This window comes from Rutilus rutilus, assembly GCF_951802725.1.
Source record: "Rutilus rutilus genome assembly, chromosome: 20".
NCBI classification, from domain to species: Eukaryota; Metazoa; Chordata; class Actinopteri; order Cypriniformes; family Leuciscidae; genus Rutilus; species Rutilus rutilus.
This window is the reverse complement of record NC_140225.1, coordinates 12,301,037-12,313,509: the sequence shown is the minus strand read 5'-3', so window position 1 is coordinate 12,313,509 and position 12,473 is coordinate 12,301,037. Positions and strand designations below refer to the sequence as shown.

Genomic DNA, 12,473 nt, shown 5'->3' with positions numbered 1-12,473 from the left:
CAGATTCTCGCTATCTTTGTCAATTCAGGAAGGATCTACTCAAAAATGGAATCTAAATAGGGAAAGCTTGGAGCAGCCATAAAAAGTGCCTGAACATTATCAGTCCTAAATATAGGAGGAGAGCATATGCATGAGAATGGTGCCAGGTTCAGCTGTAGTCGTCTCACCAACAGTGTGCAATACCACACTTCACCGCTACTAAGTTTTAGAAGAAAGAGTGTTGATTATAGATTCATTTGGCACTATATAAATGTCAGTTATTGTGATTTAAAATTATAAAGATAACAGCAGGTGGGTTTTTTGTTTGTTTGTTTGTTTATTTTGAAAAATAAGAAAACGCTGAAATGCTCACTCTCATGTTTCATTACATAACCTGATTTAAATGATAAAATGTGAGACATAAGCGCCACCACGTGGTGATTAGTAACCTTCATTGCCCGAACCATGTGGTTTTAGTCTTTCTAAAAGGGACACATTGATACTGATATTTTTTTTTTTTCTTCAAATAAATTAATCAACTATTAAAACATGCCAAAGATTAAACGAGTTTGGCCTTTTTCATAATGGCTTTTTTAATAATTCACACACCATTATGCTTGAGAGTATAAGTGAGGCATTAGGATCATAGCTGAATTACATGCAATGGTTTGACGCTTACCATGAGACAGAGACACTGTGTGAAATTTCAGGTTTTATTCAAACTATTGATTGTATTAGAAATACATGACACTTTCAGTTAGAATCACATATGTCCTAAAGTTCAGCTGAGCTCATTATAAGCATTGCAAAAAACAAAATCACCAGCGACATTAAAGGGTTAGTTCACCCAAAAATGAAAATGTTGTCATCATTTACTCACCCTCAAGTTGTTCCAAACTTGTATGAACTTATTTCTTCTGCTGAACACAAAAGAAGAGATTTTTAAGGATGTTGTATAACCAAACTGTTGGCACCATTGTTTTCCATAGTTTTTTTTTTTTTTTCATGCTATGGAATTCAATGGGGTCCATCAACTGCTTGGTAACCCATATTCATCAAAATATCCTCCTTTATCTTTAACGGATGAAAGAAATTCATACAGGTTAGGAACAACTTGAGGGTAAGTAAATGATGATTTTTGGGTGAACTATCCGTTTAACCACAAAGTGTTTACAAAGACAGACACATTGATCAAATGATTTGTACAACAGCCAAAATTAAGAGAACTGAACAATGTAAAACTTTAGTTTATAAAATAAAACATGATAACAAACGAACTGGAGAGACAAACAAAATTGTGGCTCAGGTTTTAAACACCATATATCTACTCTGTTTTTGTTAACGTCTAATTCAATTTCTACATGTAGAATAAGTTTTTTTTTTAAAGGAGAGTTTAAAAATGAAATTTTCTCTCCTGCCAGTACTGCAATCATTATTTATTCATCCTCTCTGAGTCTCTGTTTATCTAACACATATTTATATAAACTGATTTCCTTTCTTTTAACCTCAATTCATTGTTCCCTTAATGTTACAAGGCCTCAGATTTATTTTCTCTAAAGACGTTGCAATATTTTTGAGGAACACTTTCAAAAACAACCACAATTATCAGCCTCACTGCCACAAATGTCATGTTGCTTTGAGTATTCTGACTAATTCTAGTAAAGCCAGTTGGCTAATAAACCTTCTAATAATCCTGGACAGTGCTAGGTTTGCACTTTTTACGCTTGTCAAATAGCCTATGTCTGTCTCTAGGACTCTTTCCAACACTGTATCTTTCCAACACTTACTAATTTGACCACTTGAATACGTTTCTAAATTAATTAATTAAAAAGATTTTCATTAATCTCAGCCCTTTAAAATATAGGTACAGGGATATAAAGACTACACATCCAGCCAGAGCACATTTTAAAGAACCAGCCTGGTTTCCCTGTTTACTTTGCTCCTACAAATAGGCTGTGACCCTCATGCACCTGTTCAGTTCAGGCTCTGCCAGGAGAGATATCATTTCTGATTGACCTAAGAGCATACAGCAAAACAAAGCCTCAGCTTGTCTCATTTTCTTAGGGATAAGTAGATCAAAGCTTTGCAAAGCGATGACACTTTTGTATGTAAAAGGTGCCAAAAGTCAAAACTCACACACGTCTTGAAGAAATTTTGTAGGAAAATATCTCAAAATACCTCAGTCAAATCCATGTTCTATTTCAGTCCAATCCATGTGAAATGTTTTTCTTGGCACTGTGTCAGAATGTAGTTTTCTTCATCCCTATAAAATTGAGAATCTTGCACTGCACAACCCTGTTGTCTAGCAGTCACTGATAAATAAGTACTCTGACACATGACTGTAAATAGCTTTACAATAATTATTATTACATTTAGTATTTAACTTGTTAGGACCCCTTTTACTGCTGTAAACTGATGTGTAAATGTAACAAGATATGCAATGAGAAAAGAAACAATACATAACGCAACTGATAGGATTGAGAATAATGGGCATTACACACCACTAGGGAGCCAGACCAAATGTGAGTTTGCCTAAACAATGCCTGAGTAGCTATTTGGCTATTGGTTAATATTCAATTTTGCCCGCACAGCCTGAAAGACTTCAACACAGTCATTTCAGAGAAGAGCAAGTTACACTTCGATTGAAGTTTACAAAGCCAAACAATATTTTTCTTAGCATAACGTAGATAAATTGTTTACATTAAGACCAGGAACATGCATTGAGAAATGCATGCATGTAGGTTCAATTTTGATTTCAAAATATTTAACATGGGAGGTTTATAATATTGATGAACATTTTGCAGAAATGATTGATTTTTCAGTTAAGTTTTGAAAAATAATTAATATACTCGACAGTATATTTTCATATGAAATGAAGAATATCATTTCTTTGTTTCTTCAAGTTATATTAAACAGATGTTAACACATTGATCATACTTTGATCACACTGATCAAAGTAGGAATTTTGAGTCTGGAACAGAAGCAGATGGTTTAGCTTCTTTCGCATATAAATTAATACTGTCAGTGAGGTAGGGTTCCAGGCCTCCAGACGCGGGGCTGGATACCCCCTCTTGTTGCAATAAAGTGAGGTTTGGGAACTTGAATATGAGACTTTGGTAGGATTGGTGGTAGGGCACTTAACTCAGGAGCACTCTTAAACTGTTTGGCAGCTTGGAGCCCAGAGTAGCTTAGGCTTGACATACTTGACATGGGAGCTGGGGGAGAGTACGGCATGGGGTGAGGGATGGGCACAGCTGAAAGTCTGGGGAGCTCTGGGAGGCCTGGGGCCCGTAAAGGTGCTGAAGTTGATTCGGTCACAGGTTCAGGTGGAGGTGACGTCAGGTCAGAATGAGAGAAGTGTTCGCCAAGCGTGGTCTGTGAGCGTGGTACAATCACTGTGGGGTTGAGAGTTGGTGCTGACATTGGGGTGGGAGTGGAGAAACGTTTGATTTCATACACACGTGCTGCCTTTACTGGGATCTGCTTGGGTGGTGTCAGAGTGTGGCCCTCCCTCTGTTGCCTCTGGTAGGAGGGGATTGAAGACTGTGTGCCAATGCCGCCACCAGAACTGAACATTGCAGAGTTCAGTTGGTAAGGCTGCCGCCTCATGAAGTCCAAGACCTTGATACCCTCTTTTGGGACACCATAAGTACCCTTACCTCCTTTGAAACTTCCCTCAGACACCTTGGCACCTCCACGCTGCACCCCAACAGGACAGGAAGGAGACAGCAAGGGGTTGTAACCTATTGGTGGAGGGGCACGAACATTAGGGGAGTACTTCCACTGGGATGGGGTTGGCAAGGGTTCCAGTGGTTGGATCAAGTCTATGACTGATTGGGATTGTTGGGGTTGTAGAGGTGCTGGCTGCAGATGTGGAGAGTCTACAACAAACAAACCCATGCGACTCTGTCTACGAGCAAACAGCTCTGCACCTTTTCCCTCAGCTTGAGGGATCTGTGACATTTCTGGGATGACCCGTGGCTTAGGAGCCACAGGCGGTGGGACCCTTGTCCTATTGTCATCAATGTTGTGGGTAATATCTTCAGGTTCAGAATATACACACCTGGGTCTTTCGTCTAGGTTCTGCACCATAGACAATAGCTCAGGGTTTGGTGAGTTCTTCTTGCTGTCAGGCATCTTAAACATTGGCCTGTATGCACTACGGCGTTGGGATTCTCGGAGAATACCAGTGCGGCCACCAGAGGAAGAGGTTTTTTCATGATTAACTTTTGGTGACAGCGAAGTAACAGGGCTTGTAGGGGTCTCAGAAGTTGTCACGATGTTGTCAACGGGGACTGCAGGGGGAACAGCTGTTTTGTCATTTATAAGAAAGGTAGGTTCTTTGGTTTGAACTATGGGAGGTGGCACTGATGCAACCTGGATGTTTTCCACTGAGGAGCAGTGAAGAGCAGGTTGAGAATATGATTCCATGGATACAGAAGTAGATGGAGGAACAGACTTTCCAGGCATAAAGGGCTGTGTAGGTATCATTTCAGAAGGGACATATTCACTCATTTGATTCATTGTGACTTGGCTAACAAAGGAGACAGGGGTATCACCCATATCATGCTCTTCTGATGCTGCTGAAAATGATGGTACCAACACAGACACCGAAACAGGTCTGGGTGTCTTTTTACTAACTGCAGGGCGAAACACGACAGGAGCGGTGGCTGCCCGATTGATAACGCAGCCTGGGGCAAATGGACGGGCAGTTCTATTTAACACAGAGCTGGCAGGTAGTTCTGGTAGAGGAGTTGGTGGTGGAAGCATCACAGTTTCAGCAGAAGGTACTGAGGGATTAGTTTGGGGCAACACAGAGGGGGCTGGCACCATTGTGCTTAAAGTATCCCTGCTAGCCATAACAGGGACAGCAGAAATGGCCTTAGGTGTGCTCATCTGTGTCATGTTTTGTGTTTCTGCTGGTGGAACCTCGTGATGTAGTGTTTTTGAAGGTCTGGCAGGTTTTGGAGCAACTGATGGTGGCTGGACATTGGGCTTTGTCAATAAGTCTGGTTGTGGTTGAGGTTGCAGTGTCTGTAGTTGAGGAAGTGATTGCGTCTCTTTCAGGACAATGCCCAGCATTTGGCTTTGCAACTGTTCTTGCGCAGCTTCCATTTTCTTTGCATGTTCCTCAGCCCTTCTCCTCTGCTGCTCAAACAACTGTGCCCCCTTCCCAGAAGTATCACTCAAACCAGGACTGAGAGCACCACCCTCTCCTTCCTGACCTCTGGAAGCAGATCTTTTCTCTAGCATCTCAAGATAGTCGCTGTCCCATGTGGGGTCCGGTGCAGCAGAGAAACCTTCCTCATCAAATTCTGATTCGCTGCCAGGAAACAAGCCATCCTCTTCTTGAGAGTCTTGCCTCATGTCCTCATCAACACTTCCAAAGCTGGTTAGTGTGTATTTCTTGGAGCGTTGCCGGCGCTTTTTAAACATCAAAACACCCTTTGAATGAGGGTTTGGTGCATCCGTCAGAAGTGAGGCGATGGTGCGGCACTTGGACCGAGCTTCTTTCACCTGTTTGTCCGTGACCGTCTCTCCACGGTTCAATTCTGCATAACATGAGATGAAAGATTTCAGACAAAATGTTATTGTTATTGTTATGTTGTTATTACAATTATAAATTATTTTTTATGGCTTTGCACCATTCACTTTATTCAGTCAGATATAGTGTTGAATAAAGTCAGTCTCATTAGGCCTGTATTATTGTGGTCCCTGAGAAGAGCATGAGAATGTTTAGGGTACAGATTAGAGTTATCTTTAGATTTATGACTGTTTATTTATGCTGTTGCTTGAAATGTCAGTGCTTCAAATAGCCGTAGCTCTGAATATGCTTGTACACTTTATAAAAATGGTACTATGGCACATGACCAGAACCTAAAACTAACCATTAAGTCTCACCTCTAACTTAATCCCTAAACCTAAATGTTATCATAAAAGGGAATTAATTGAACTAGAATTAATGTAAATCATGAGTTGTAGCCATTTCGTTGGATCTAATAACTGCTGAATCTAATGTTTGCACTAAATGAATGAATGGTTATCATCGTACATATTTTTCATACAAATTTAACATTAATGTTCTATTAATAGCACATTAGATTCCACAGCATAAACACAGATGCCAATGTGTTGTTTACCACCTGATCTGGGATCAACAAACACACATTCCACAGCTGCAGTCCAGGATCAGTGTCATACCAGTGCATGGACACTGCATTACTAGTGTCCAGGAACTGGAATGTAAAACCTGTGTAACTAATGGTGCGCTTCTCATTTTATGGACACTAACCTGTCCTCTGAAGTATGCTAATTTGTGACTTATACTGATGACATTTAAGTGACTCTAAATTCCATTCCAGCCAGATGCTGGCTGTTCATGTCTGAAAACAATACTGAGAATACTAACAATCCTGTCCAGTATTTCAGCTGAGAATATAGGTGAAGAGAATGAGGCCTGTGAGGTGCACTGTCACCTGATATGAGCTAGCAGCTGGAGATGCTTCTGCCAGCTCATGCAAAGCAGTGCTCAGGTTATCAATCCTGCGAGCCTCAGGACAAATATAGACACTGGTGGGGGCTACTCAGTATGATCAACCCTCTTCAAGGGTTTACATGCAGGCAACCACAAACAGTGACTTTAAGAACATATGTGACCCTGGATCACAAAACCAGTCACAAGTAGCACGGGTATATTTGTGGCAATAGCCAACAATACATTGCATGGGTCAAAATGATAGATTTTTCTTTTATGCCAAAAATCATTAAGATATTTTTCCTACAGTAAATATAAAACATTTATTTTTGTGAGTGAATGCAGCACAGTCGCGGACATAAATGGACAACTTTAAAGGCGATTTTCTCAATGTTTAGATTTTTTTTGCACCCTCAGATTCCATATCTTCAAATAGTTGTATCTCGGCCAAATGTTGTCCTATCCTAACAAACCATACATCAATGGAAATCTTATGTATTCAGCTTTCAGATGATGTATAAATCTCAATTTCAAAAAAGTGACCCATGTGACTGGTTTTGTGGTCCATGGTCACATATTTACAAAGCTGGTGTTCATGACAGTAAGCCAATCACAAGAGCAATAATCTCAATATACTCACTTGCTTGTTTTGCTTTATCCATGTATGTTAATGTGAGTTCCTCATCCACTGGATTGTCAACTGGACCAACCATGGGAACCATTTGACTCCGAGAGCTCAGCATAAGAGCTTCTTTGGCTCTCTCTAGAGAAACCAGAGGGGGGAGGTTTGAGGGCTCCTGAAACCCACTGTCTTCTTCCATTAGCGCTTCTCGTGGGTTTTGGTCATCCGCACTCATGGATGAGGTCTCCGTTGAGGTCTGTGAGGACCAGGCTCCATGGGGAGGGGGCTGGTAAATCACTTCTCTGCGGGCTACACCAGGCAATTCGTCTTCCCTCTTATTAGGCCCCAAAAGATTGTACATTTGGGCATCCGAGGCACTGTCATACCCACTCATTTCTGAAGTCTCTGCTCCCTCTGGTGAGGCTCGAGCAGCCTTGCCAGGTGAATTGCTGGGACTGCGTCGTTTTGGTTTGCGTTGCCTCTCATGAGCAGCCACGTCTGCATCGCTGTCTGTTTCTCCGTAGTAGGCTTCACTGCCTGGCGGGGAGGTCAGTCCACTGCGTCCGGTCGGGGACATCGGGGGTTCACGGTGTATCTGCCGCACACTGGACTGGTGAGGTCGGGAGCTGGATGGTGACATGGCCCTAAGGGCAGCACGGTACTCTTTATCAATGCGGGGAGAAGGAGCTCGAGCAACAAGAACCACCGACTGGAAGCCAGCCGGTGCCCTGATAGACATGTGAAGGGGTAAAATAGCACAGGGATGGTCAGAAACAATATCTCACAGCATCCCTGGCTTGGAGGTCTAAATACAGTCAATACAATCATTTACTTTCAGCTCCAATTTGAGATAAACAAACACATAAGCATTGGCAAAGTAAAATATGGTTTACCTCCTAACTCGGATGTGAAGCATTCCTGGCATGGAGTCGATCAGGTTCATGACCTGGGCGTGCGACAGACTCCCACAGGAATTCTCATTGATGGACACCAGCTCATCTCCCTCACGTAGTCCGGCCCGACATGCTTTACTTCGCTTACGCACCTACAGGATAAATGCAAGTTGATAATGTATGAATAGGTCGATTTTTGAAATGGCATTGGATATTTAACATAGAATATAACATAACATATCAAATTCTTACCATCTTTAAAAAAGTAGACCTGCAAGGAATCACAACGAGTGACATGAATTTGGTCATATGCATTTACAAAGTTCATAATTAGTGTCTCCAATTCACCTATCCTGCATGTGTTTGAATTGTAAGGGGGACCAGAGCGTACACATCAACATTGGGAAAACATGCAAACTCCACATCAAGAGGCTTCCTGACACAGCCGGGACTTGAACCAAGGACCATCTTGATGTGAGGCAACAGTGCTACACACTGAGCCATTATGTCACCCATAAACACAATACAAATTATATTTCGAAATAAAAAATAGAGTTCTTAAACAATCAATAAATGTTTCTGCTACTAAGTGAGATGAGCCAGCAAAAAACGTGCAACATTGTTCATAATACTGTTTTTTATTTTATTTCAGATAACGTTAGCTTAATATTTACAGTATGAATGATGTCTAAATCAGAATGAAAACGACACAGTAGGCTGGCATACACAGTTAACAGTTTTGTTTCTCAATTGGACCTTCAATGCCATTGCTCCAACTCCTGTCCTGTCTGTCATCTTACTCAGCACAGGATGATAGTCTCTGATTTCAGTGGATTTGTTCACAGTGACAGGTTGCACATATTACTGAAGCTGCAATAATTAGTCTATAAATACTTACATTTATACTTTAAATAAGAACAGTGTGATGTGTTAATGACATTTTACATTCTCTTCTCTTTAATACTGTGAAAGCTCCTGAATCAATAAACCTGACTGTTAAAGCTAGGATAGGCAATGTTTTTCATAAACACTTTTTGATACTGGTTGAGATGCTCTTCATATCCTGATAGCAATCTATAATAGAAGTGGTCTAAATATTTTAAAATGTACATATTCTGGGACCAAATAGACCAAAACATTTTTTTTCAAATATTCGGTCCGAATGCAATGATATGTCAAACAACAAATGTATTTTCATACCTTCGCGCACCCTGCTCATGCAGACTTCACACGTCATCAGCGTGTCCCATGAGTCTATGCCTAGTTGTAGACAGAGGCTGAATCCGAATTCTCCCCCTATAACCTCAAATCGGCATTATTTGAGGGGACAGCCATTTGTAGTGGTGTCCAAAACTCTAGTGGACGTTATCGAGTGCACTCATTCTTTTCCCGCATTGGACTGCAATAATCTACACTCAACGGCTGTCCGAATTTGCTCACTCATTTTCATTTACTCCTTCAATCCTTCAAGTAAACTGTATTAGTGGACTAACATAGGGAATAATGATTGAGGATTTAAAGGGTGATTTCGGATTCAGCCAGACAGTGGTGTGCCGCAAACACACAGCACCATCTTTTACTGTTACTTTTTAACCAAAACAACGAGCTTATGCTGTGTTCACGCCATGTCATAATTTCAGTAATTAAGAAACGGCAACCCATCACGTTGTATTCGGAGCTGTTCAGATTTTCGGATTTATGCTTAAGGAAGATTAACGCCAAAATGAATCTTTAGTAGTCAAGTGAAGTCGGAGCTCTTTAAGTTGTTTACACTAATAATTATTCTAATGTTATGTGCTTTGAGACATGAGGTAAATTAATGTCATTTCTCGTGATGCTTTGCAGACTCTGCTCTGGCTGTGCGCTATCATGTGTTTTGGAGGAGGCGGGGCTTTGGAGACGCTCTGAAGGGACGGTGGGATCTAATGCTTTCAAAGTTAGCTGGCGTCTCTGAAATTGCCTACCTCAGCTTTAACAGAACATTTTATAGTATGTGTGCTCCTTTGGCCATTGATTGAGCAAAACAGACTAAAGCAACATGGAATATGGGTCAGTGATCTGGTTTTCCATTTCGGATCCTTATCCTGTTGCCTGTGGTTTTTGGGATACAGGTTGTAAATGCAGAGGTACAGGTTCAGGACCTAGTGGTGAACTGGATCTGGAAACTGCCCTGTCTAAACTGCATCCATACCATTAGTTTAATCTAATTCTCTTTTGATAAGCATCTAGCTATCAATAAAAAACAATACTTCTCATGATAGACAATATTAATGGATGCATAAAACTACCATAAACAGATAACATTATTATATAGATAGACAGAAAATAGTCCATTAGCACTGTTGTTACTCCTGGCCTGAATGATCAGATTCGGTATCATATTAAACTAAAATACAAAATCATTTTTATTTCCTATACAATTACAAACATATATGACATCAACATGACGATCAAAAAGAATATCTGCTTTATGATTACTTGCTAAATACGTTATATACAGGACATTGTCCTTTATAAAGAAAACAAAGTCTCCTGGAATCGGAAGAAAGTAGACAAATTTCTTTGAGAGATGACAAGCATGGTGTGGCGTAGGACCAAATTAGATTTAATTAGGGCAAATTTGATTAAATATGACCTGAATCCTGAAAGCCTGAGGACAGTCATGAACTAAAACAGTGTGCGAGAGTATAAAGTTCAACATCCTTAATTTATATGATAATATTCACTAACATTATAATGTATAATCTGCCATCTACTAAGTAATTACAAAATAACGGCAGAAATCAACATCACAAGATGTACTTTACAGTAGCTTCTCATGAGCTACAGTCATAAATTGCATATCAAATAATGTGTCATTTCAGCAATAATTATCATTCTACATATGATTCATTCTTCAAGCTTGGCTTGTTACTAGTAATATACCCTTGAATTATTACTATAACTAAATTTACAGTTAGTGCACTTTCTATTTAGGACTCAAAATGTTAAGGAGTTTGTCTGCAGTTCAGATAGTACTTGGAAGTTCACAGCTCTATGAATCATTTTGCTTTTTTGGTAAAGGATCAGTTCCACACCACACTCAAAGTGCAGGGGCCTGTGCTTCTGGTGTCCATTACATCTTAAGGCTGCTTTAAACATCTTAAGTTTCTTTAGAACTGAATAATTGTAGACGGACACAACGTCCACCCCCCGTTTCACAGCCTATTCGGGACTAAAATGCATGTTTGAGCTGTTTTAATCTTAAAATATGTCACTGTCAATGTTTTGTCTCAAGATGCACACCATTAACGTTTTTTTTTTTTTTTTTGTACGGCACGTTTATTAAAGCTACTTAAATGTCCTAATTGAACTATCTAACCCTGGCTTCGTCTAAGCCCTGTCTGTGAAACCAGGCCTCAAGTCTTAAAGTGATGTATAGTGCACCCATTTTAAGTACATTTTATTCTGATGTTTCCAGCAATCATACCTTGGCGACCTGCAGAGGCTTCTGGTGCTCGATTCCTCCCTGTAGTCGAAAGCCCCATGGTGCTCCTCCGGATAGGGTGATGATAACCTCCTCGGCCACCATTGTGTGGTCTGTGCTTGCGTCTATGGTTCAGTTTGTTGGCCTGGGGGGCCCTCAGTTTGCGCGGTCCATGTTATTAAAGGGCCCCCTCAGAGAAGACAACTACTACTGCAACTATGTCCTTCTAGTAGCCCACCTGAGCTGAGTGTGTCACACGAATACACACAGATCCCCTCCCACACCCTGAGCTGGATGCTGGTGATAGGAGCGCAGCCATAAAGTCAGTTAAAATAGAGAGGGAAAGAGAAGTGATACCCACCGTCTCCCTATGAAGTGGAATCTTGTGTTGGATGAAGGTAGGAACTAGTTCATCACAGCTGTGCTGTCACTCAGAGCTGGCGTGAAGGGAGGGGGGCGAACATCGCTGATATAAAAATAGCCCTTTGCCTCTCTTGCTAAGCGGACAAGCTTTTTACCGACTTCAGAATAGCAACAAGTTGATTTGAGTCTGAAATTGAGATAAATTATTTATGTATACAAACTATCATTGAAAAATATCTAACCTTTGTTTTCTGGAAAGGGTGGTCAAGGAATTAGACTGCTGTCAGTTGAGTTTGTGTGGTTATTCTTCTCTAGGGGTTATATTATAACATCAGGACCTTCTAATTCTGTGGCATGGAACGGTTTGTTTTATCATTGCATCTGTACACACACTGACAGCAGACCTGTCTTCTCTTGGCGGCCAAACTGGGACACTTGGCCAATCAATCTTTCTTTAGACAAGCACGCACATACCTGACCTCAGTGGGAAATTAAAAGAGACTTGGTGACTATTTATTTCCACATACATGAGTAAGACTTTGATCACTATACATTTTAGACATAAAAGATTTTTTATTACATTCCCAAATGATAATTCAGTAAGGTTCAAAAGTCTGAGGTTAGTGAGATTTAAAAAAAAAATATATGTATATTTTTATTTAACAGGGATGCATT

General features: G+C 40.5%; 1 protein-coding gene across 1 annotated transcript; it reads right to left on the bottom strand.

The window, feature by feature from the left end:
* Window positions 1-1,752: 1,752 nt before the first annotated feature.
* Window positions 1,753-11,807, bottom strand: synpo2la (synaptopodin 2-like a). Its single transcript, XM_084391544.1, has 4 exons — window positions 11,439-11,807; window positions 7,970-8,121; window positions 7,095-7,804; window positions 1,753-5,531 (listed from the first exon to the last, which is right to left on the bottom strand). The coding sequence occupies exons 1-4, from the start codon at window positions 11,538-11,540 to the stop codon at window positions 3,001-3,003; spliced, it is 3,495 nt and encodes a 1,164-aa protein (XP_084247670.1). The 5' UTR covers window positions 11,541-11,807; the 3' UTR covers window positions 1,753-3,000.
* Between the last annotated feature and the right edge of the window lie 666 nt (window positions 11,808-12,473).